The 27,316-nt window shown below is 37.3% G+C and overlaps 3 protein-coding genes across 7 annotated transcripts in view; 2 read left to right on the top strand and 1 right to left on the bottom strand.

The window, feature by feature from the left end:
- LOC106151291 (zinc transporter ZIP4) overlaps window positions 1–25,404 on the bottom strand; it is a 49,619-nt gene extending 24,215 nt beyond the window's left edge. For 3 of the 5 annotated variants that reach the window (XM_087016918.1, XM_087016920.1, XM_087016921.1), the window contains exons 1-5: window positions 25,243–25,404; window positions 20,268–20,940; window positions 13,825–14,004; window positions 13,276–13,392; window positions 12,734–12,848 (exon numbers count right to left, since the gene is read on the bottom strand). In XM_087016918.1, the coding sequence (XP_086873044.1) occupies window positions 12,734–12,848; window positions 13,276–13,392; window positions 13,825–14,004; window positions 20,268–20,504 (649 nt within the window). In that variant the 5' untranslated portion in view covers window positions 20,505–20,940; window positions 25,243–25,404. Of the gene's footprint in view, window positions 1–12,733; window positions 12,849–13,275; window positions 13,393–13,824; window positions 14,005–14,898; window positions 14,964–20,267; window positions 20,941–25,242 lie in introns of those variants that run through there. The other 2 variants (XM_087016919.1, XM_087016922.1) reach the window with 2 other exon arrangements.
- On the top strand, window positions 3,702–6,675 carry LOC147760907 (uncharacterized). Its single transcript, XM_087016923.1, has one exon. It carries the CDS (start codon window positions 4,388–4,390, stop codon window positions 6,074–6,076), a length of 1,689 nt encoding a protein of 562 aa, XP_086873049.1. The 5' UTR covers window positions 3,702–4,387; the 3' UTR covers window positions 6,077–6,675.
- On the top strand, window positions 6,913–10,414 carry LOC106151287 (uncharacterized). Its single transcript, XM_013524465.2, has one exon. The coding sequence runs from the start codon at window positions 7,284–7,286 to the stop codon at window positions 8,853–8,855; it is 1,572 nt and encodes a 523-aa protein (XP_013379919.2). The 5' UTR covers window positions 6,913–7,283; the 3' UTR covers window positions 8,856–10,414.
- Window positions 25,405–27,316: the final 1,912 nt, after the last annotated feature.

The raw sequence follows: 27,316 nt of genomic DNA, 5'->3' as shown, positions 1-27,316 counted from the left end.
GATAACTCTATGGATATGCTGGTACAAGTACGAAAATGAAGCAAATGATTTATTCCTGAAGAAGAAACGGCTGCAGTCCTCAGATGAATCATGTTGGAAAAGGAGCAAACAGGCCGAATTCAGGGCTACAAGAAGTGCTTTCTTTTCCTTTTATTTCTGTCATGCATTGGAATTCTCACCAGCTATGTCGGCTACTTGTCTCAGTCAACAACAAATCCATTGTCTTTCCACGCAGCATTCACAACAAGGAAACACACGGTGCTAACCAGCAGTAAAATTGACCCAACTGGAGCTACCAGTACAGGGAGTTTGAAGGTGAAAGACAATATTTCAACCCAAGGTAGTCAGGAAAAGTTGGGTAAAAGTGGTGAGGAGGAAAAGAACTTGAAGAGTAATAAGAAATTGGAGATGAGAGCTAAAGATACTGGAAGTTTTAATATAAAAATGAATCCTTTAAACAAAGATAGCCTGGACAAACCGGATGAAAATGGCAGGGAAGAAAAGAGCACAGAAAGCAGTAAGAAAATGCAGACGAAAAAAAGTGAAACAGGAGAGGGCCATGATAATTCATCATTCGAAGCTCACCAGGAAACCCAGGGTGCTAAAGGACATGATGGAAACCAAACTACTACTGCCAAAATACAACAGACAACTGCCTTCATATCAAAACAGGACAACAAGAGACAAGCAAACCAAACTCAAATAGGTAGAAGTGGAAGAAATTTTACACTTGATGTGAAAAGACGTGACTGCTCAAAGACAAAATGTCAATATGTCATTTGGCAGTGTCACCATCACTGCATGGGATGGGGAGATCGATTGCGTGGCATTATCTCAGTCTACGCGTTTGCCATTTTAACAGGGAGAGAATACAGGATTGCACATACTTTTCCTTGTAACCTAAAAGAGTTCTTTCATGGAAATAAAACTCTGTGGGACGAAAAAGTAATAACAGCAGAACATGCAACCAAAAGAAATATCAAACTTTTTGGTTTCCTTCCAACATTTGGGAGCTGGGTTCTTCAGAGTTCTAACCTCTCAGAGACTTTTCCAGAAGACATCATCACTTTCCGCACTAATAACGATATCATACCTTATTTAAGGTTTAACAAAAATTTCACAAAAACTATTGAAAAAGCCTTCAGCATGCCGATTGATGACTTCCATTATGTTACACTGTTCAGACGTCTCTTTCATGAGCTTTTCAGTCCCAACAAACAATTTGAAGAGAAATTTCAAAAATATTACCAGCTTTTAAAACCCTCAAATGACTCTACCCTTGTCTGTGCTCAGATTCGTCTACAATTCATTAAAGTGTCAGGAATGAAAAACGTTTTTAAATTTCTCCAAGAGACCATCAAACGTGTTGGAAAAAGTAAACTACTTGTATCCACTGATGCAGAGAATGTAAGATCAGCAGCCAAGACGTTATTTCCTGAACAACTGGTGGACATTGAAGGTCCTCTTGGTCACGTTGATAAGCCAGGATCAGGATGCAGAGACATGGAAAAAGCTCTAACAGATTTCCTCATGCTTTCAAAATGTGATATTTTAATCCATAGCCCAAGTGGGTTTGGCCAGCAAGCAGCCATGTTGAAATACCCCTACAAAGATGTCTACCAAATCAACTACGCTGGTGTTATTACGAACCTTACAATTCCCATCTTTAAACTAGAGAATCTATATGAAGAGTTGGGACCTCTTGGAGGGGAGCAGCCTCCTAGTTTACCATCTAGGTACATCAAAAATCCCCAGAAATATTTCACATAGTGCTGTTCAACTCTTTGAATTATTCCAGCCCAGACATGTTGTTTTCAATAGTATGTAGATTCTAGTGTGCAGCATCCAAGCATTTATAACAGTTTTTTTGTTTGTTTGTTTGATTTTCATATTTTCTTAATTTTTTAGATGAGCCAGGAGGTGCGCTGATTTAATACATTTTTAATGGGACATTTCACTATTATAAAACTGCCTCCTAATTATACATTTATCCCCCCTTAAACTTATCATTTTCAACTGACAATTGAAAGTGAAACAAATAAGCAATCACACCTCTTGTTCATTCCATTGGAAGCAAAATTTCATAGAGGTGAAAGCAACAAACTGAAGTAGCGGAATAATGCAAATCAATTTAAGGTTCTGATATACACCAAAATTATCATCAAGTTATCACCAAAGGTGAACAAACTTCATCACTAGATGTTTTGTGTCATTCCATGGTTAGATTATTTTTCTTTTCATGTGCTTGCTGCATTACATGTGGTGGATAACTTTTCATTGTGGTTGTTGTAATATATGTGATGGATTTAATATGGTTGTTGTAATATATGTGATGGATTTAATGTGCTTGTTGTAATATATGTGATGGATTTAATATGGTTGTTGTAATATATGTGATGGATTTAATATGGTTGTTGCAATATATGTATTGGAGTTATTTATGGTGGTTGATGTACTGTATGGGACATGCATTACGTATGCAGCCAAGTTGGAATGTATATGTATGCATAAGTGAATGTATGTAGAGCGTATGTACATGTATGTACGCACTTATACATATACCTCTAACCTTAAATATACAAAACAATATTGACAAATCTGCTGAAGTGTGTTGCTAAAATAACCAAGGTTCAGAGTTTAATTTTAAAATACACTGAAAAAAATGCATTCCTTTCACTAACCTCCACCCTCTCCCAACATTCCCGTACCCCTCCCTTACAACTCCCCCACCCCACCCCCAGGTACCGTAAGAACACCCTGGATCAGGACGTGAATTAAATACTTTGTCAACACCAACTCAGGACATAAGATATAGAATTAATTTTGCAAATTGACAGATTTATATTTAATCTAACCAACAACTTAACAAATTGTATACCATCCTCTTTTACAGCTACAGAATGAAAACCCCAACAGGCCATGGTCTGAATATAGCTATAGATTCTGTACATCTGTTTTACATGTTCATGCAAGCATATAAAATAAATATATATATATATTCAGAAGCAAAAAAAAAGAGATCAATTGCGTGACATCTATGCATTTGCCATTTTAACAGGGAGAGAATACAGGATTTCACATACTTTTCCTTGTAACCTAAAAGAGTTCTTTCATGGAAATAAAACTTTGTGGGATGAAAAATTAATAGCAGCAGAACATGCAACCAAAAGAAATATCAAACTTTTTGGTTTCCTTCCATTTGGGAGATGGATTCTCCAGAGTTCTAAGAGCTCTGAAGAGTTCCGAGGTAAACAGATATCTCTTTAGAAATCACCAACCTTTGTGTAAGAAATTATTATATACTCACTCATACACACCATTATGTGGAACACAATAGAGCTGATTGCAAAGGGGGTGGCCATTTCGGCCAAGCTTAGCCACTTTTCTATTGTGTTTCTGTAATTTGCTACAACTGGTATTAAATGTTATTAGACTTTAAGCCAGGACACAGCACAGAGGCAGGGGAAGAAGTGGGTGGTGCTTCCTGGTACCTATATATATATGGTTAATGATATATGGTAAATATATGGTAAATATATATATATATATATGGTAAATGATGGTCTACATAAATTCATTGTGGATGTTGTATAATATGTGATGGGTAACTTAATTGTGGTTTATATATATATATATATATATATATATATATATATATATATATATATATATATTGTATATGATGAATAAATTTTAACTGACACAATACAATTGTTGAACTTATTTATTTGTGATTGTTGTATTATTTGTGATGAGTAACTTAACACTGTGGTTGTTGTATATTATGTGATGGGTAAGTTCTCATTATGGTTGTGTATTGTATGTGATGGGTAACTTTCTATTGTGGTTGAACTGATACAATATGTAATATGCAGCCAAGTTGGAATGTATTCAGGCATGTGTGTGTGTGTGTGTGTGTGTGCACATACATATACCACTAAAATAATGTTGATAGAACTGCTGAAGTTTGGTGCTATTAAAATCAAAGTTAAAACATTGATACAGTGGACAAATGTATTCCTTCCCCTAGCTCCCCCCCAGCTCCCCTCCCAGGCATGGTCAAGAAAGTCAACTGGGGAACATATACATAATTATATAATATTTTATAATCCCACCAACAGTATGTATAACATATTGCAATCGATCATCTTAAGTTTTCTAGCCACAGCATGAAACACCAACAATGCTCTGTTCTGAATACCACAGGAAAGTATGTGGCATATAGTTTCATGCTTGCCAAATAAATAATAGAGCAGAAAAAGGTATGGTTTAACCACAATCAGAATTTTTTTTTCGTAATAACTCTATGGATATGCTGGTACAAATATGAAACTGAAGCAGAGGATTAATTCATGAAGAAGGAAAGGCTGCAGTCCTCAGATGAATCATGTCGGAAACAGAGCAAACAGGCCGAATTCAGGGCTACAAGCAGTGCTTTCTTTTCCTTTTATTTCTGTCATGCATTGGAATTCTCGCCAGTTACGTCAGCTACTTGTGCTACTTGTCTCCGTCAACAACAAATCCATTTTCTTTCCACGCAGCATTCACAACAAGGAAACACACGGTGCTAACCAGCAGTAAAATTGACCCAACTGGAGCTACCAGTACAGGGAGTTTGAAGGTGAAAAACAATATTTCAACCCAAGGTAGCCAGGAAAAGTTGGGTGAAAGTGGCAAGGAAGAAAACAGCCTGAAAAGTAATACGAAATTGGAGATGAAAGCTAAAGATACTGGAAGTTTTAATATAAAAAAAGATACTTTAAACAAAGATAGCCTGGACAAACTGGATGAAAATGGCAGGGAAGAAAAGAGCATGAAACGCAGTGAGAAAATGCAGATGAAAAGAATGGAAACAGGAGAGGGCCATGATAATTCATCATTCGAAGCTCGCCCAGAAACTAAGAGTGCTAAAGGACATGATGGACACCAAACTACTACTGCCAAAATACAACAGACAACTGCCTTCATATCAAAACAGGAAAACAAGAGACAAGCAAACCAAACTCAAATAGGTAGAAGTGGAAGAAATTTTACACTTGATGTGAGAAGACGTGACTGCTCAAAGACAAAATGTCAATATGCCATTTGGCAGTGTCAACATCACTGCATGGGATGGGGAGATCGATTGCGTGGCATTATCTCAGTCTACGCATTTGCCATTTTAACAGGGAGAGAATACAGGATTTCACATACTTTTCCTTGTAACCTAAAAGAGTTCTTTCATGGAAATAAAACTCCATGGGACGAAAAAGTAATAACAGCAGAACATGCAACCAAAAGAAATATCAAACTTTTTGGTTTCCTTCCAACATTTGGGAGCTGGGTTCTTCAGAGTTCTAACCTCTCAGAGACTTTTCCAGAAGACATCATCACTTTCCGCACTAATGACGATATCATACCTTATTTAAGGTTTAACAAAAATTTCACAAAAACTATTGAAAAAGCCTTCAGCATGCCGATTGATGACTTCCATTATGTTACACTGTTCAGACGTCTCTTTCATGAGCTTTTTAATCCCAACAAACAATTTGAAGAGAAATTTCAAAAATATTACCAGCTTTTAAAACCCTCAAATGACTCTACCCTTGTCTGTGCTCAGATTCGTCTACAATTCATTAAAGTGTCAGGAATGAAAAACGTTTTTAAATTTCTCCAAGAGACCATCAAACGTGTTGGAAAATGTAAACTACTTGTATCCACTGATGCAGAGAATGTAAGATCAGCAGCCAAGACATTATTTCCTGACCAATTGGTGGACATAGAAGGTCCTCTTGGTCACGTTGATAAGCCAGGATCAGGATGCAGAGACATGGAAAAAGCTTTAACAGATTTCCTCATGCTTTCAAAATGTGACATTTTAATCCATAGCCCAAGTGGGTTTGGCCAGCAAGCGGCCATGTTGAAATACCCCTACAAAGATGTCTACCAAATCAACTACGCTGGTGTTATTACGAAGCTAACAATTCCCATCTTTAGACTAGAGAATCTATATGAAGAGTTGGGACCTCTTGGAGGGGAGCAGCCTCCTAGTTTACCATCTAGGTACATCAAAAATCCCCAAAAATATTTCACATAGTGCTGCTAAACTCTTTGAATTATTCCAGCCCAGACATGTTGTTTTCAATAGTATGTAGACTCTAGAGATCAGCATCCAAGCATTTATAACTGTTTGTTTTTTTGTTTTTTTTTTAGTTTTTTTTTTTCATATTTTCTTAATTTTTTAGATGAGTCAGGAGATGCGCTGATTTTATACATTTTAAATGGGACATTTCACTATTATAAAACTGCCTCCTAATTATACATTTATCCCCCCTTAAACTTATCATTTTCAACTGACAATTGAAAGTGAAACAAATAAGCAATCACCAAAATTATCATCAAATTATCACTAAAGGTGAATGGATTTCCTCATTAGATGTTTTGTGTCATTCCATGGTTAGATTATTTTTCTTTTCATGTGCTTGCTGCATTTATGTGCCAGGTTAGTTTTCATTGTGGTTGTTGTATTTCAGTGCTGGATTTAATGTGGTTGTTGTAATATATGTGATGGATTTAATGTGGTTGTTGTAATATATGTGTTGGAGCAATTTATGGTGGCTGATACTGTATATGACAAGCATTACGTATGCAGCCAAGTTGGAATGTATGTATGCATAAGTGAATGTATGTAAAGCATGTGTGTAAGTGTGCATGTCAATACTGTGAACACATACTAGTACCAAACAATATTGACAAATCTGCTGAAGTGTGTTGCTAAAACTAACCAAGGTTAAAACTTCACTTTTAAAATACACTGGAAAAAATGCATTCCTTCCTGCACCCTCCACCCTCCCCCAACCCCCACCCCTCCCGACCCCCACCCCTCCCCACCCCTCCCCACCCCCACCCCTCCCCACCCCCACCCCTCCCCACCCCAACCCCTCCCCGGCACCATAAGATCACCCTGTTTCAGGCTGGGAATTAAATACTTTTTCCACACCAACTCAAGACATCAGACATAGAATTAACTTTTCAGTTAACAGAGTACACATTTAATCTTACTAATAACTTAGCAAAGCTGTAATCCATTCCCTTTTCCAGCTACGGAATAAAAATCCCAATAGGCCATGGTATGAAAATCACAAATTACCTGTTATATTTCATGCAAGCATGTTAATTCTTTTAAAAATTATTCAGAAACAGGGAAAGATTATGCACAATCTCACATTATAGTTCTGACATATTTTATGGGAATGCTGGTAGGAGAGAAAACTGAAGCAGTCGTTGCTTTCACCAGATGAATCATGTCAGAAGTCCAGCAAAAGGGACATATTCAGAAGTACAAGCAGTGCTTTCTTTTCCTTTTATTTCTGTCTTGCATTGGGATTCTCGCCAGCTATGTCAGCTACTTGTGCGGCATGTCTCTGTCAACAAGGAATCCCTTATCTTTTCAAGCAGCACTCACAGCTAGCAAACGCACCAAGTTACTTGGCAACCAAAACAGCCTGCGTGATGCCACTGGTATGGGGAGGTTGAATGTGAAAAATGATCCTTCAACCCAAGGCAGCCAGGAAAAGTTGGGTGAAAGTGGCAAAGATAAAACAGGTAAGAAGATCATCAAGAAAATCCAGATGAAAAGAATGGATACAAAACATCGCCGTTATGATGATAACTCATCATTCAATAGTAAGCAGGGAAAACAAGGTGATAGCGAGCATGACGAACACCAAACCACCACCGCCATAATACGGCAGACGATCACCTTCCCATTAAAACAGGACAACAAGAGACATTCAAGTCAAACTCAAATAAGTAGAAGTGGAAGTAATGTTATGCTTGATGTAAAAAGACGTGACTGCTCAAAGACAAAATGTCAATATGCCATTTGGCAGTGTCACCATCACTGCATGGGATGGGGAGATCGATTGCGTGGTATCATCTCAGTCTACGCATTTGCCATTTTAACAGGGAGAGAATACAGGATTTCACATACTTTTCCTTGTAACCTAAAAAAGTTCTTTCATGGGAATAAAACTCCATGGGACAAAGAAGACATAACAGCAAAACATGCTACAACCAGAGATATCAAGCTTTTTGGTTTCAAATTAACATTTCAGAACTGGGTTCTTCAGAGTTCTAATCTCTCAGAGACTTTTCCAGAAGACATCATCACTTTCCGCACTAATGACGATATCATACCTTATTTAAGGTTTAACAAAAATTTCACAAAAACTATTGAAAAAGCCTTCAACATGCCAATCGAGGACTTCCATTATGTCACTCTGTTCAGACGTCTCTTTCATGAGCTTTTCAGTCCCAACAAACGATTCCAAAAGAAATTTCAAAAATATTACCATCTTTTAAAACCCTCAAATGACTCTACCCTTGTCTGTGCTCAGATTCGTCTGGAATTCATTAAAGTGTCAGGAATGAAAAACGTTTTTAAATTTCTCCAAGAGACCATCAAACGTGTTGGAAAAAGTAAACTATTTGTATCCACTGATGCAGAAGATGTAAGAACAGCAGCCAAGATGTTATTTCCTGACCAATTGGTGGACATAGAAGGTCCTCTGAGTCACGTCGATGAGCCAAAAGCAGGATGCAGAGACATGGAAAAAGCTTTAACAGATTTCCTCATGCTTTCAAAATGTGATATTCTAATCCATAGCCCAAGTGGGTTTAGCCAGCAAGCAGCCATGTTGAAATACCCCTACAAAGATGTCTACCAAATCAGTCGCGCTGGTATTATAAGAAAGCTTACAATCCCCATCTTCAAACTGGAGAAACAGTATGTTCAGCTGGGACCTTTGGAAGGGAAGCTACCTCTTAGTTTACCATCTAAGTACATCAAAAACCCACAGAAATATTTCACGTAATGCTTTTCAACTTTTTTAAAGTATATATACAACTGTTTGCTGTTCTTATTTATTTTTTTTATTAATCTTTTACCTGTTTTACCTCTTGAACCATAATAAAACATGATATTCATTGAAAAATAATTTCAATGAAATGTGGGTAGCTAGAAGGTTTATATGGGATATGTATAATATTTTAAACAACTAGGTCTGAGGAAATATATAACTGACTAACTGATTGAATTATAGGTTTTTATCAAGGATTTTCAACCAAACTGAATTTTTCACTGAGAAAAATACAAGATTACTGTATAACTGATTTCACAATAAAGGATTTACTTTTGGGAGTCTATGGGGTATTTCTTCTACACATCTCTTCGCAAATATAGCAATGACCAGTAGAAGACCTTTGGACACTTAAGGCCCACAACCAATCAGAAGCAAGACTTGCCAATTAATTATTATTGTGTTAACACATGGTCAGGCATCAAGATCCTGTCTCTTCCTTGCTGATGGACAGGGATGAAATTCTTAAGTGAATTTTCTTACATGTTTGACACAAGTAAAATCAGGTAAGCTTGCCAATTTTTATGCTTCTCATTATTCATCTGTAAATCGTGTCACATCCTCATTTCTGCTGCTTTTTTACTTTTCCACTTTTTTCTTTTCCACCACCCACGGTGGCACCCAGCAGCGTTTATTTTGGTGGGGCGCATTACGGTAAAGTCTTGAAAATTTCGTCGCTTAAAAATTAATTAATATTTTTAATTGTGTAAATCCGACTAATTTTTCAAAATTACCTCTCCCCGCATGACGAAATTTTCAAAAATCCGGCCTTTGGGCTTTTATCCTTAGTGACTGTTATCTTTGACCCTCCTATATGGTGGGATATTTTTTACTACTTCCTAAGTCATTTTCTGGTGGTAAATAATAATCTATTTATTAGTGCATCTCGATTAAGTTATATTTAACTTACTGTACCCGAAAACACGTTGAGAATTATTTTCTCGGTAAGAAACATACCTCCTGATAGAGGAGAAGGATCAAGATAAGCCTAATTGCAACCTTGCATCATAACCTGGACGCGACATGTTTAAAAAAATTACACACTTGGGAAGGTTTGTTGCATGCAGGGCTTTTCCCAGGATTGAGTGTCAGGCCTTCTAAAGTTATCATCTGTAACTTCCTAAAAATTTACAGGGAGTTAAAATAATGATCTCCCGTTGACGATCTTCCGCAATTTAAGTTCCTTGAACTAATATGAAAACTGCATTTTTTTATTGCTTACATCGCGAACAATCTCCCGATGAAGATGTGAAAATTGCCTTTTCGTCTAGCAATGATCGCGAACGATCTCCCGCTGACGATCTTCCGCGAACGAAGTTCCCTAAATTCCTTGGACTAATATGAAAATTGCATTTCATTCTTGCTTACATCGCGGACGATCTCCCAATGATGATATGAAAATTGCCTTTTCGTCTCGCTCGGATCGCGAACGATCTCCCTCTGATATGATCTTACGCGAACAAAGTCCTGAGGATAGTACGCAAACGATTCTCCGCCGAAGATATGCCGTGAGCGGGGGAAGGGGGGCGGATTAAAGATCAAATGAGGGGGGGGGGGTTAAATAATCTCCCGCTGACGATCTTCCGCGAACAAAGTTCCCTAAATCCCTTGAACTAATATGAAAATTGCATTTCATTCTTGCTTACATCGCGAACGATCTCCCGATGATGATATGAAAATTGCCTTTTCGTCTCGCTCGGATCGCGAACGATCTCCCTCTGACGATCTTACGCGAACAAAGTCTTGACGATATTACGCGAACGATTCTCCGCTGAAGATATGCCGCGAGCGGTGGAAGGGGGGGTTAAAGATAAAATGAGGGGGGGGGGGGGGTTAAATAATCTCCCGCTGACGATCTTCCGCGAATAAAGTTCCCTAAATCCCTTGAACTAATATGAAAATTGCATTTCATTCTTGCTTACATCGCGAACGATCTCCCGATGATGATATGAAAATTGCCTTTTCGTCTCGCTCGGATCGCGAACGATCTCCCTCTGACGATCTTACGCGAACAAAGTCTTGATGATATTACGCGAACGATTCTCCGCTGAAGATATGCCGTGAGCGGGGGAAGGGGGGGGGTTAAAGATAAAATGAAAAATATATATTATTTATAAAATTCAAAGGGGGAGGGGGGGTTAAAATAATGATCTCCTGCTGACGATCTTCCACGAACGAAGTTCCCTTGAACAAATATGAGAAGTGCATTTTATTCTCGCTTACATCGTGAACGATCTCCAGCTGAAGATATGAAGATTGCCTTTTCGTCTCTCTCGAATCGCAAACGATCTCCCGCTGATGATCTTATGCGAACGGAGTCCGCTACAAATATGAAAATTATCTTCTCGTCTCGTTTGGATTGCGAACGATCTGTTGACGATATTACGAGAACGATTCTCCGCTGAAGATATGAAAATTGCCATCTCGTCCCATTCGCATTGCGAACGATCTCCATGTACGAGTCAGGTAATCATTAAATGGTCCTAAATTGAACATGGACATGAATAGAAGTGACGGGTACATTTCCCTTCGAGATAATATCTTGATTTTTTCATTGTGTCTTCCTCATTTAGGACAGCCGCCGATAACAATAACGGCGTTACAAATGACAAAGCCGCGGCCTGTGACTTCTATTTGCCGGCTTGATAACGCACCTTAAGCCAGGTAATAGTAATGCAACTAAAGACAAAAGGCCGACGTTCCCGCAATTGAGAACGGGAATTCACATCTAAACCATCTATATGAGTAACCGCTCGCAGGGGCGCACTATTGTTCCTATCTCCCATTGAGAGTGTTATCGGCAATGATATCCTGATCGTATCATTGTCTTGAATCAACTGACGCATTACCTTCATGTTTGAGCTGGACAACGCGGCCATATTTGGTGACGAACTTTTCAAAAATTATCGAGTACCTCATTTTCAAGGTCGACGAAGTTTTCAAAGGGAAAAAAATTACGTCGGCGGAAAATCGTCTGCCGACGAAATTTTCAAGAACGACGAAATTTTCAAGACTTTACCGTAGCATTCTTACCTTTAATAATTACATCTTCATTTTCAATGAATTTTTCATTACATTATTTTAAGCTGTTAAACCTTGCTGCCTTATTCTCATTATCTTCCCCGTGTTGCGCATCCTACTGACTTCCTTCACTTAAAAGTTTCTGACTTAAATTATTACACATAGTGAAAACTGTTTATTCACTCCTAACAGTATTATAATACTGTTTATTCACTCCTAACAGTATTATAAATACAATTTTGTCCTCCTTACATTGCTCAACACATTCCTGCACTTGGATTCAAAGTTTTAAACCATTTCTCAATATTAAATAAGTAAGTTTCCAATGACTGGAAAGTCGTTTAGACTGCCACGTCTTCCTATAATAAGGACATCATGTATGATGTACTGTAAATAATTTGAGGGGTACTTGTTAAAATACTTAGCTCTGCAGGATATGCACAAGTAGATATAGAAAATGTTAGTTTAAGACATTTTCAAACACAGAGTATACATGTTCCTCTAACATTCCTCTTAAAAAAACACACTATTTGGCTAATGTGTACAGTCCTTTGCTATAACATGGACTCATTATACATATCAAATATGTCCACGGCCTTGGTGAGTCATATCATCACAAACTCAGGGGTGAGTTGAGACGGTCAGATTTTCAATTTTACACTGACGTGTGTCTAATTTTTTTGCTGCCGGAAGACGGTAAAAAAATGGAGGATGGATAAACAAAGATAATTTGGAAGACTGTCAGAAAAGATCTCTGGATCCACACCTGAATATGTCCAAGGCCCAGGTTAGTCATATCACCACACACTCACCTTTAACTAAGTAATACACCAGCAGTGCTGCCATGTGTTCAGACTGTTCTTCACTGGCGCCTGCCGTAAGACTGAGCCCAGACTGTTGGTACAGCACTTCCGCACTCACGCACCCCTAGGAATGGGAACAAACACATATGATTTTATGTCTACCGTACAGTCTGGTTCTTATACACTACAGTGTCAAGTTAACTGGGCCTTAGTGCTGTTCATAATTTTCCCAGCTTTTTTTCTTTTTTTCTTTTGTATTATTATTTATTTATTTATTTTTGGCAGATTCAAATTGTCTGTAGATGCTTCTAGCTCCAGGGAGCAGATAGCTCTGCATACATTGGAATGATGACATGCCCATACAGTACTACAACATTTATTGACTTTTACGAACTGAGGACAAAATCATCATCATCACAATGTATTAAACAATATTTTCTGATTTGTGAATCACAGTCAGAAAAACAAAAGCTTCAGAAATCAAATGAACTTAGAAGTCATTTCATTGACATGCATAAGACAACACTTTTATTATTAATTTCCCAGATTACCGCAGCACCCTGGTCTGTGTTAGGTGTGTAGGTTTTGTTGACATCTTCTAGGTAATGTTCCCACTGATGAAGGGTACTGTAATTGGTTGGAGTGGAGCCATGTGGACTGGTCAGAAACTGAAAATGTGTTATATAACATCACAACGGTGTTAAGAAACAGTCTTTCTGTGATAGACCAGTCAATCATTTCCACAAAATCTATGATTAAGTTAAATGCATAACACATACTAAATAGAAACAATATCACCTATGTTTACTTATTTTTATCTTTTACTCTTTAAAAATATTAACAAATTTCATGTTCAAATATACAAGGTTTCTATCAACACTCAACTATTTGATCTTATACTTTTACTTGAAAAGTAAGGCATTTATAACATTAATTTGTTTGGTAAATGAGTATGAATCACTACACTCCAACACAAAACTTCAGTCAATTTTATCATTTTATATTATATAAATCTCAAAAAAAAAAAAAAAGTTAATAAAATTGGTTAACTCCTTGGAAACAAGCAAAATGATTTCTTCATTAGTAACAATCAATTATACCTTCATAAACGCATCTGCAAAGAAGCTGAATGGCAATGTGGAATTCAAATTGCACACCCCACTCTCCTGACCATGGAGGAAGTAAAGTATGAGCACGCTGGCCTGGTTGTACTGCTCCTCGCTCAAACCAACGCTGATGTTTCCACCAACCACAGAGAAAACTGTAGTCAATGGCATACACTAGATAAAAAATGAAATTATTTTTGGTGAATATATTCCAATTATTTTCCGATCATCTGTATATATATATAGAGAGAGTAGGGAATACCCTCTCCCCTTAATCAACAATCACCAAGAATTAAAACAGCTCAATCACCAATCACGAAGATATATATTCAGGTCAATCACCAATCACTAAGAATTCCTGAATCACGTACGTTTCACGCAGAATATTATTGGGCTCAAATAATGCATCATGCTAAAAAAAAAGGTCAATTACGCAGAATGCTAAAGGTATTTCCTACCCTCAACAAACAGAATTTTGCATTAAGCGGCTATATGGCATTCTGAAGTCAGTTTCTTCGTTTTTTTTTTTTTTTTTTTTTTTTGGGGGGGGGGGTCAATTAACCAGGTTGATTAACCAATTAAGGTGACATCCTAGTGTGCTTCAGAAAAATGAAGACCATCTGGAACAAGAAAACCACATTTGTAATGAAAAATAAACAGACATGGTAATAACAGCTTGACTTTAAAGTTCTAAATAGAACTGTTGGCCATCAATATCTGCTTCGACACCCCCCCCCCCCCTCCACGCATGCTAACAAACTAAAGAAAAAGACACAGCTCACAAATAAAAACGTCATTAGCCCTTTTCTCTGTTCTTTCCGAGGGTATCTAGTTAAGATAGAACAATTGTTCATCATTGGTCTTGTTTAAAAAAAAAAAACAAAAATCGTCTAGAGTCAAGACGAAGAAACTCTCTCTGCAATTTTGGTTTTCTGAACTAGTTTCAGATTCTGTTACGGTTTTGTTAAAGCAACGCAACTAAGTCGTTTGTATAATCAAAAATGCTTTCATGCATTGATTTTGTAGTCCACATAAATATGTGTTACAATACCTAAGAATTTCTAATACCTGGTACTTTTGGGGATTTGCTTTTCACATAACTTTTCGTTGACTTCATCGTCATATCTATCGCGCGCCATAAAGATGCAAAACAAAAGTGCTCATAACAGCAAACGCAAGTAAAACAAGACAAAGTGAACCCAATGTTTTAAAAGTTATATACTCTTAAATAAGTGGTTGACAAGGTGACTAAAGAAATGCAGGGTTTATGTTACGTGAAAAAATAAACACTTTTTATTTAATTTATTTTATCTTACTTTTTAGTTGATCTTATTTTATCTTATTTTAATTTCATTATTTTTTATCTTATTTTTGATTTGTTTTGTTTTGATTTCATTTCATTCAAATTCGTTTTATTTTATTTTAAATTTAATTTCCTTTTATTTTAAATTTTATCATTTAGCTATTAAAGTGCATTTTGAAACACATGTAAACAGAAGAAAAAAAAAATATATATATATATATATATCTTCTTGAAAACATTAGTTACCCAAACGTAAGCCTCAGACTCGTAGGCCTACACTTGCGATAGCGTGACCATTGTGCATGCACGCGGACTGTCCATGACAACGCTTCAGAGACTGACTCCACCGAGCGTTATCGTTGACCTACTCATGCGATTATGAGCTTGGCTTTGACATGTGAATCCAACCTAAAGTAATTTATCTCCATAAAACTTATCTTGCCTGTCTAGCAAAGATGTGTAGTACATGGTCTCACCAGGTAGGAATGTCTGGGTCACTATGACCAGCTGAAGGGTCCTTTCAAAGTCCATTGAAGCATGTTAATTTACTTTTTCAGTAGTTACTGCGAGTTACCTCAACCTATTTTTTAAACACTTTTTCACAACTTTTATTTGCACCCAAGAAAATGAAGAGGAGCAGAGCTGCGGGGAAGCGGAGGGGGAAGAACCCCCTTTCTTTTCCTTTTAATAATCCAAGGTTTTGCCCCTGTCAGTGTCCGTAGGCGCATCTTCATTCTCGATATACATATCATCAGCTTGGCAAGTTCGACATGTTACAAAGAAAACGTACGTCTAGGAAAATTTAAAAAAAAACGAATCACTTCTTTTATTAAAAACTTACATCATCGTTTGAGCGATTGCAAATTTGGAATTTGGAAGTTCCCATATCCCCTCCCCCATCCACCCACCGCTTCCTTTAATTCTTTATTATCATTTTTATTTATATCAGTTCATAATAGCTTTCTTAAATCCTGAACACGCCGGTGATGTGGCAACTTATGTAGGTCGACTCTATATAATGACTGTAGCACAAACCAGAAAAAGTAAAAAGAAAAAAAAAGAGGATGCATTTTCTATTTGACCTTCTGTCTCCTTTACGTGAAACCAACGCGTGAAACTAATTATGTGAAACCAATATGTGAAACAATGCAATATGTGAAGCCCATTTCACCTCAGCGTGTCCCAGCCCCGGATTACCACGGGCCGTGTAACGTGAAAGACGGGCATGCAAACACAAACGTGTTTACATACAAGCTAAGTAAATGGATCGATATGTGAAATACGGCTGCCAAAGATAACAGAGAACAAATAGGGGCGTACATGTTTTATAACCCAGGTAAGGAGAATATGTAAGCCTATGAGTGCAATAAAATCAATAAGTCTGACAAAATATCTCCCAGGGCATAAAATGGATGCCAGAAGATAAAAAGTTATAATTAAATTCGGATTTCTTCTTGGGGGTGGGAGTAATGGGGGGAAGGTGTAAGCTTTATTTAAAGCATACGTTTCACCATAAAGGAGTAAAAAATACTTTGAAAACTATTTTAAAAAATCATCACGAGTAGGCAACGTACAGGATTCTTCAAACGGAAATATGATGTTTAAATGACAGTTTCTAAAGGTAATCGCATTGATTTCAAACCTTCGGCAAAATAAAAGACTGGGTCACACAACGAAGCCAAATTGCGAGTAATTAAATTTATCTTCATGAACGCGCTGGGCTCTGTGAATCTGACCAATTGCAAGACAGTGCTCTAGAAGTACCAACGCTGTTCATTACGCAGATTTGACATCAAAACCGACTGCTACTAGGCTGTTTTAGAAATAAATCTCAAAAATTGATAGAGAAACTGACTGCGGCCATTGCAACGCTACATCTCAGTTAGAACCCACGAAAAAAAGATTATGGGTCCTAAATCTCAGATAACTCATCACGACACAAACCGCTAGTCAAAATATCGTCGCTTTACAGATTAGATTTATCGCTCCTAAAAGAGTAAAAAAATCGATTTTTCAAATTGATTTAACAACTATAAGGTACCACGAGCTTCTCTGTGTGCGTGTTCTGTCATACGCATTCAATGACGGAATTTGTGTCTATACTGATAAGTTGGTATATGCTAAACAAAATAAAGTGCAAAAACGATTTTTCTAAAGCTCCAAGAGATGTGACTGAAGTTTGTTTTTAATAATATAATAATAAGATGTTTTCTAGAAAAAAGGTGAATTTCGACAGGGGGAGATATATCATTGAACTTAATCAACGTACATTTTAAACATTCAGTCGCAATTATGCTGTAATCAAAGACATTGGTTTTAAATCTTCAGGCTTGTCAGTGAAACGTCAATTTCAATCTATTAAAAAATGACAATTGAGAAAAATGTATTTAAGCGGCAGGTTGGTGTGGAAGTTGGAGGTTTAAAGGGGATGTATTTCGTCGCATAACAAGAACGCAGCGTGCGAATCGTACAAATTGATCAACGGTGCGCACGTCCATAAATGCGGACTATGTGTTGTAAAGCAAATTACTTACACTTATACTAATTACAGATAACAATTAAAACGGAATCAAACGAGTAAAAGGATAGGGAGTTATTGAGTGTAAGTTAAGTTTCACCAAGAGTCAACAATGTTTTTACTGTCAGAAAAAGATGAAAAAAGGTCAAAGTCAGTAACAGTTACTGTGATTGGTTAATTTCATAACATATTTTAATTTTGACAATCTATTTATCACATGATAACTGAGTTTTGGATAAGGTCCAAGTATGAGTAATCCAACTAATATTTTAGATATCTTTAATTGAAAACAAGTCTCTTAGGGATTACCTAATAAGGAAATGTTGCATGGTGACTTGCAACATGCGAATGGAAAATATTTTGTAATCACGCAAAGACAAAGGAAAAGAAAACAAGTAAATGCGTGATCAGTACGGAGAAATTAAGTATAAATATTTGTGAAGTTGTATGAAGCGAGAGTCGGTGAATAAACGTTCGAAAGCTCCAGACTGCTGTCGTCATTTCTCTCTATAACATATGTATGTCATGCATTTAAAATAAGAAAATAAATACTAAAGTGATGACAACTCGTATTTTCCCGGGGTAAAGGACAATTTTCCCATACTTTGGAATGGTTAATGTCGTTCCGACATTCAAAGTCGGTCAATTGGTTTATTTATGCGTGGTTTTTGTAATAATCTCTTACGAAATTAATACAGAGGGCAGTCATTTATGAAGGTCCACTCGTACCAGTAAGTGACAGAGTCCCCTCCCGTTACTCTGAACAGGTGAGCCTCGCCCTAGATTTTGACCCACTTGGGTCAAGCTGACCCTAGCCATTATACAATATATAACCATATAAAGGGCAGACTTTCTGTTGCACTGACCCTCAGTTTCGTGACACCGGGATCGATCTACCGCATATACTTACTGTACCACACTTCCAAGGTACTACTATTATTATACATATATATAGGTACTATATGGATTAGATGACTAAAATTCATGTATTCTAGTAAACATTTATTGAGAACGACCGCAAATGTCATTTCCACCACGCTCGACAGCACCTTCAGAACTTCATGTCAATAATAACAAACGAGGGGGAGATCTCCTTTGTACATAACACTCATATGGATACATGACTGCCATACAACAAAAGCCTTATTTTGGCAAACCCAGTGCCCAGCTTAAAATGCGATACCAATGGGAATTATTCCTGAAAGTCGAGTAGCCGCGTGGAGTGACATTAAAACTTGACTTTGTCGAAAGTGTTTAAGTTCTACTGGTTGTACCTTCTTTAGTGAGCATAAACTGAAGGAACGTTAATACTTTTTGAAAGAATCTATAATCAACTTGAACTCAAAAGACTAGTCATGGTTTTCGTTATGCAGATTTCTCCACATGTACAGGCATAGCTATTTTTTTAAAATTATCATTAATATTTCTGTAAAATTACAAGTGTTAAAGTCGGCATGTGGTGACATGTCGAAATCAACTTCCTCTTACTCAGAGATTAGTTCACATTTTACGGGAAATCCAAAGCGTCAAGTGCAACAAATAACTCCGTCTCATATAGACGGCGATATTTCTTCACGTCATTACTCTTTCCTCAAAACTATTATCAATCTAGTATCACATGAAAAAACTTAACTGAGACATATATGTCTCCTTTTAGGGTAAGTATCATGTGTGCAGAAGTTAAAGTAAAGCAGAGAAAATTTCTCGTGTGAGGTGACGTTTGATTACTTAACAAAGGGCCTAGTTATGTTAATCGCGTTTTTGTTCTTTTTTGTTCTCGCAATTTCAATTAATCGTCGACGAAAAAACATGGACAATGTGACATTACTATTCTAGACTGAAAACGAAGACGCCGGCCAATGAGTGGTAGCCTATATTTTAAATAGAGCCCACGTTATTCAGAATATGCACAATGTAAAAGTCAGAATACACAGTGATAACTGAAATCCCCCCAAAAAATCTAATTAGAGGTTTATGTCAAGAGTGTAAAACTATTGTTGGGAACATCACAAAACTTTTCTTAGTGGTTTTTTTCATCTATACTTGTTTACATTTGTATTTCAGATATGGATGCCATGTTACGTTATTTAGACATGCCCGCATACAGGCGTCAAACATTTATTCAAATGTGCACTGCATAATATTTCTCTTTTTTATTGGCGATAAAAGAAACCTGGTTCATTATCCCCCCCCCCCCACCTTCCAGGGGCGTAACCAGTGCTTTAAAATTGTACTCACAGATTTTTAAAATTCCCAGCACGTACAGCAAAATGTAGACTAACGCGACACACAGCATATGTAACACACATCACAGCTTAATTTCCATTAATAATAAATTCATCATATATATCAAAAATATTCTCGCGATTGAATAAAGTTTCAATATTCTTATTGACCCAGAACAGTATATTTATTTAAAAGGAGGCTAAGTTCGCATCCGATTTTCGATAATATTCCGTGGAAAATACACTACATCTAGATAAAATAATACCATGTTTGGCCAAAAAAAAAAAAAAAAAAAAAATTGTACGCACAGTGCATCCGTGCGTATGCCTAGTTACGCCCATGATTCTACAAGTAAAAGAGTGTATTAAACCAAGGAGTCCTTAACCTTACCTCCGAACAGTTAAACTGTTTTTGTAGGCAGCCAAATCGATTTAAAACCTCATTTAATATAGTCTGTGCAGACTGTGGAGTTAAGTACGATTCCTCAGTTAAGACGTCCTTGGATTGTAGAAGTTTGAACACACTGCTAAAGGCGTCCACGTGGCCGTGGTCGTCATGGTGACCCTCCTCGGCGTTGCCAAGCAACGCCAGAAGCATGAGAAGAGACATTCGGAGCATGGTTTTCATTTTGCAGTGTGTAGTTGATGGTGGATGTCAACGTGGGCTGTAAAACCTTACTGCAATGTGTGATCTGGGTTGATATCCGAACGTCCCGAGTTAGCTATGTGAAAACTGAAATCCTTGTGTCGTAACTTGAAAAGTAATGTGAATCACACGTGAAAACAATGGATTTGGAAAGTCCTTTACTGTTATATGCAGCAGATCCACTTTGTTTCAACTTGAAGTAGGCGATTGAAAATTAGATGGTCTTCAAAAGAGTTCAGCGTTTTCCTTCCTCCAAGGAAGAAATAATCTAGCAATCTCTTTGTACGTGGTGTTCGGTTCGTTAATATCTCGCCACTTTACTGACGTAAGATGGGTGTTTTTGAAGCCCGGTTTCCTTCGAGACGAATGCACTATATGTATTTTGTTGGACTGAGGCCAGCTCGCGCTGAAGATTTCGCTGCAAATAACAATGAAATGTGAATAAACAAATAGTTTCATTTGCCAATAGCTATAGAAAATATACTGAAATTTACCACCAGCCATATGTCATCTAACGTTATCGTATTAAGCTCACGTTTTTACCAATTTTTACTTCTGTTAGACTCGTGACCAAAGCAAACAAAATGATTTTGTTAGATGTTTAAAGAAACGATTAAAATTTTAAAAAATCACACACAGGTGACACATCTATTTTTTTAATGAAGATGAGACTCAAATCTGATTTTTAAAATAGTCTACAAGGCAGACGAAACATCTAGACTGGAGGTCGTGCCAACTACAGAAAATAATGTCTTAATTCCAACACTGTTTACCATTAATCTGGGAGGGGTAAATACGAGTGTTAAGATAAACACAGCCACTATATAACATTTACATTGACGTTCCTGTTTTAAAGTGCGTCAGATTTCAGTGAAGAATCACTTTGTAAAAAAAAAGTTGCTTTTGGCATGCTGGTTGTTGACCTTTATCCAGAATATCGCGGAACCCTTGCGAGTCTTTTTTAATTCACGTGCCGGGTTTTTTTATCACTTTAAGTGTGCCCACGTTATATCTGTCCTACATGTAACACCGACTGATAGCGAAGATAACCCAAAGCAGTTATTAGAGGACACAAATAAGTTGGACGGTATTTGTCATAACGTCGAGGAAAAGAGAGAATTTTCATTTTAGTCAAAGTTAGTATATTGTATTTGGAACAAGCGAGAGCTATCTACAAAACAACAACTACAACAACAACAATAATAATAATAAAATGAATAAAAAAAGAACTTAAGGTCGAATGTTTATTCTTATGTGGCAATAGTGTCTCGCTCATCCAAGCTGCAAACCTGTAGTCAACAAGAAGTCACAAACATAGATATATAAACAAATTTTACGGTCCAGAGATTTTCTTTGATGTCAATCGAATGAGCATAAACGCATGTTGCAGAACACTGCTTTCTACTCGTCCCTGTTCCTAGGACCTAGGTAGTTTAGCCATAGTGCATTGCTCTCATCTCATCTCCTTGTAAGGTCATACGCGAACATGATTCGCATTTTTAAGATGAATGCTGAACTTAAAGAATGGGAAAGGAATTACGAAAAATCAAAGACTTACATCAATGAAAATTTGACTTTATTCTCACATGAAAGAATTATTTTATTCAGATTAAAAATTAAAAAAGCATTATGAGGCGCAAGCTCACGTTTTTGACTCCATTAAAATAAATTGGGTTATCTCAGCCTTTTAGGGTATTGTAACCCTTACTATCATCCAGATACCGAAAATAAGGTTTTTCCTGCATCTTATTATTCAATAAGGCATCTATCTCTGCGCTGATTTAAAACAATAAAAAACCCTAAAAAAAAAAATAAATAAATAAAATATCGGCATTTATATTTCTCGCTGCAATGTATTAGCATAGGCAACCCATATCTTTAATCGTCAATTTAACACTTTGCTATTTTGAGGTGAGATAGCATATGGGTATGGGGCGTAACGAACCCAACATTTTATCACGAAAGCTGGCAAAGTTGACCACGAGTGTATGGGCTACAATCCCGTGCCGTTATTTTGGCTGAAATGTTTTTGTTATGGAGTATGAGCCCCTAATTACAACTTTTCATTAAACAAAGGCATTATTTTGCTTTACCAACGATTAAGTCTGAACTAAGACCTTTAAGAAAAAACGCTGTCAGGGTTTTGGAGTACTAAATGGTGTCATTACATCGGCGTTGAAACGGTGATCGTGGGTGCTCAGGCAAAAGAGAAATTTGAGATACCGATTTTTCAGTTTTTACCCTTAAATCGCAATTATGACGTCACCCATAAGATGACATAGGTGCAAATGTTAATTAATTTACGGAACACTGCATATTTATCTAATACCCAAAATAATGAATATAAGGCAGTAAACAAGGAGCTTTGGGCGAATAATATAATATAATCCTTAAGATAGATAAAGTCATGGACATAAAGTAATTTATGTTAGACAAGGACTGGAAAGTTTTAACTTCTCTTTTCCCTAGTCGCTGTTACTAAAAGCAAACTTAAATATCGCTGAATGATAAAAGATAGGCGATTTCTTTTTAAATGTTTAACGAACCCTAATTTCGGGGAAATCATATTTTGGGCACCTACTAGTATTTATATCTTTCAAATGAGAAATCGCAGTGGGTATATGTTTGGTCAGCAGCCGACATTTATGTTTGAGCCTAGGAAAAGCCCTTAATGCTGCTGCTTTATGCTTGTTTAACATAATTTGTTTAAAAAACAAAAACAGAAAATTCCTGTCTACCAATCTAGTTTACAAAGAATTGCCGCTCGTTAAAAAACCCCCTTTACACTGGACGGCGTCCTTTCTGCGTCCTTTGTGCGACCGTGAAACTGACAGCGCTGTGGTCGTAGAAAGGAGGCACAGGCATCTCTATGGTTGCAAAATGAATGCTCAGCGATCGGTCAGTTGTCGGCACATTAAGTATTATTATTAATTTTTTTTTTACTCTTAACGGGACCGCACTACAGGGCGCATAAAGGACGCCGTCAAGTGTAAAGGGGAATTAACTCACATAGATCTATCAATTTTGTCTGGCCTAATCGTAAATATTACTGTATCATTATCATGACAGATCTTATCTCGCCCCACGAATTATCCCAATGGAGTATAATATAATATAATATAATATAATATAATATAATATAATATAATATAATATAATATAATATAAACTCCGCAGCAAATGAATCTATTTTGATACCTTACCTTAGTGAGGATAATACACGCAATAATTTCCTTGGCGATATTGAAATATTGATTTTGTATTACCTGACACACGCAACGATAACACAAGGACTATTGAAATGATAATTTTACATAACTTCTATCTTTATTCACAACCGTTTACTAAGCTCAGCAAGGTGTGAAAAAATACGCGAACCACAATATTTCACACCTTGCTTCCAGAGAATGCGTTTGGAAATGCATTGGAAAATTATGGAGCGTTAGTAGAATTTTTTTTCAGATCATGTATTGTTGCTTACCCACGTACTACTAATTCCCTCTGCGGTTAGTTTAATTTGATAAAAAACATTCTACAAGGCATCAAATACGACACTACTTCTCTTGTCAACACAATACAAAAATAACACAAAGGTTAGGAAAAAATCCAGTTTCCTTTGTCCAGTGAGCCCCATAGCTTAGCAAAGATCATATGCTTCAGACAAAGCCATATTTTTCGCAATTCTTATTTCCTCTGACGTATTCGTTCCATAACACTCCTCATTTCATAAGAGCGTATTCAAAACAGATGATTCACTGACTAAATATGGCCGACCCCACTTAAAACCGATGCCGCTACATCCCTGATGGTCTCCTCGCCTCCACACGCGCAGTCGCTGCAGGGGCCTAGCAATTAAACCCAGGGGCCGAGATTTAATCCGTTAAAGGCGCGTGCGATGCCGGATAAGCCACATCGCTTTTAAGTGGGTCGGCCATATTTAGTCCGCGGAGCAACTTGTTCTAAATGCGCTCTAAAACAGCATTTGTGCTAGGAAAATTACATTTATGCAACTGCAGTATCTGTTTACATGATATCCACTATTTCAATTTACTGAACATGATCAGCATTTCTATGTAACAAAAATAAGCCATGTTTACAAAACTTAAATCTACTCTTACAACTCAATCTCTTACACTATTTTTTCTTTACGCAAACATGCTTGTACGATGTAGCTTGTTTGGTTTGTCTAACATAATTCTAGCGTGAGGCAATTGTTACCTTAATCATAAACATATCAGGGTCGAAAAACATACTAGAAATCCCCACACGCCCGTCTTTAATTCTTTACAAAGCCAATAGCTAGGTCAAGTCTCCGACCACGGCGGTTTGACGTGACACGTCGGCCATTTCACAGAAAAAAAGAGCGTTGGTAAGCAATATAATGGTCTTAATGTTATCTAAATGGCAAAAAGAAGAAAAGAGACTCCATACATAAGATGCCTGCGCTTAAAAAAATCCTTCACATAACAAAGAGGTACTATAGGACAAATGATCAATTACCAGGTAAGACGTACAGGTAGGTGATGGAATACTACAGAGCTATGGAGGCACGCTGCCTTGTCACACTCTGTCACCTCGATGCAAATCAGTCAGAGCTGGCGTCCCTTTTTAATGTCATTGTTCCCCTATTTACTGTTATATCAGTTATCATTGGTAATTATCTGACACGCTGGTATCATTTTAAACCATCAACGTCAAAATGCTACACCAAAACACTCACCTGGATCCCGAGTTCCTTTACAGCGGCCGCCCTGTTACTCCCTATATAAACATGGGAAACCTGCGGCCTTCGCTATGTGAAACGACTTCACGTCGTCAACAAGCTTCTATTAACCTACCTGTTACTGCTTCACATGGTGCCTGGGAGGTCCGCGAGCGTGCTGGGGAGAGACAGAGGGAACAATAAACAAGCATGACTGCGCTTTATGTATAGGCTCTATGCATTGTGCAATGGAATTGCATAATGCAAATGAATGTGAGTGCACCGGACGAATAGGGTTTCTGTTTAAATAATCGTTTAAGAGAAGCATACAAAAGATACAACGTGCAACCTCTGGAACGGAAAGGGGGAAAAATCGAGACCCTGCAACCTTTGACGTAATTGTGCTCACAGGACCACGGTCAATTTTAGGGAGAGGCGGGAGGCAGGGCGTGATACTGCAATATTGATTACGAAGATTACGGAAATAGACAAATGTATGGTTAAGAACGGCGAATTATGAAACAATCGTCATTAAACATGTTTTCTTTAAAGTAGTGAACGTTACATCTCGTAAAAGAGGAGAAGCGGCGCAGACGTGTAAGCTATCCAACAGTTTAAAAGGTGGTGGGGGGGGGGAGGGTGTGTGTGTGCCTTCTTTATCTGAATGAGAGGACATTTTCACCCCCTTTGTTGACGCATCTTGAGAAATGAAATAGAACTACATCAAATTTTGCGTCAGAGTAGAGCAGAACTTTTTTGGTCAGAGACATTCTTTAGAACCCCCCCCCCCCCCCCAAAAAAAAAAACCGCATTTACGGGCTCGAGAGAAAGGTGAATAGTAGAGATAAAACGCTCGATGTGAACATGCCTTTTGATTGTCTGATTCAACCGTTGCGTACTAGTAGTAATAAATCAGAATAAAAACAAGTGTATAACTTAAAAAAAACTCCCATTCTGCGTTCCCACGCTGACATTATTATATTGTACTGAATTAAATCCACTTGATGGTTAGAAGTTCTATTGATCTCATCGCGCTTTTGTTCGGTGCTTTTTGTAACAGTGGGTTTCACGTGTTTTGTAATGTGAATGAAACATCGCCAGTTTGGAATGCAGTTGTAAAGACCTGTTTTGTGCTGAGTCCACCTGTCCTAGACCTATACTGAACATGTGAATTGAAAGAATGTTTGGTGGATCAATGGTTTCAACGGGGGGAGGGGGGGGGGGGCAGGGAGGGAGGCAATGATAAAAAATTGCTGAATCAAGCGAAAGAAGCGAGAAGACGGAGCTTTTTGTTTAAGTATGTAGAGCACGGGGATGAAATTAATTATGGCTTGGGTATGTCTCGTCTCGCTCGTTTTACAATTTTTTATTTATTTGGCGGAGAGGGTGGTGGTAGTGCTGGATCTGTTGTCATCAATTTGACAGAAGGACGTGCACGTTAGTCGAAAGTTGTTCTCAGCTGTAGAACAGAATTTTTTGATCCATTTCGAGCCAGGATAAATCTACATTAGTCCAATAAATAATTAGTCTCATATATTAACCGTCTTCCCCAGTAACTATTGTGCAGGATTGGTGCAATATAATATTATGACGTACTCTTCATTTTCCTTGGTTCCAGCAGGCTAGAAATATCGGTCTATAAATATCAAGACCGACTTTCGACTAAGCTTTTTCATGAATCCAATTCTAGAATTGTAGAAAATTCAACGAGCTGGAAGTCGAGGCATACCTGACTGTGAGAAATATTTTTTGACTGGGATTTAGTAAAGACGTGGCATTTATATATTAACATGGTTGAAGAAATTCTACAACGATTCTGTTACGGAAGCGCTTGAAGAATCTATCTCATCTGATTTCTCTCATTTCTTTCTTAATTGTATTGTATTTATCTGACGGAAACAACAGACACTTGTTAGCTCTTAAAAATATCAATGCGTCAAAGATAATTATTCTGAGGTTAACCTTAAAGCGTTTTGCTCTGTCGATTTCTTTTTAAAAACACCCGCAGTTGTAGACCTTTTTCTATTTAATTGACATTGCATCTCGTTGTTTAACATTACACAGTGTCAATGCCCAGGAGAATGGGAAAGCA

The sequence above is a fragment of the Lingula anatina genome, chromosome 7 (genome assembly GCF_051362555.1).
Source record: "Lingula anatina isolate TDL-2025a chromosome 7, LinAna3.0, whole genome shotgun sequence".
Lineage (NCBI taxonomy): Eukaryota > Metazoa > Brachiopoda > Lingulata > Lingulida > Lingulidae > Lingula > Lingula anatina.
Note: the sequence above shows the minus strand (reverse complement) of the source record. Positions and strands in the feature narration are given on the sequence as shown.

Coding starts and splice junctions, on each gene's coding strand:
- LOC147760907 (XM_087016923.1), top strand. CDS start 4,388: ATGTCGGAAACAGAGCAAACAGGCCGAATTCAGGGCTACAAGCAGTGC.
- LOC106151287 (XM_013524465.2), top strand. CDS start 7,284: ATGTCAGAAGTCCAGCAAAAGGGACATATTCAGAAGTACAAGCAGTGC.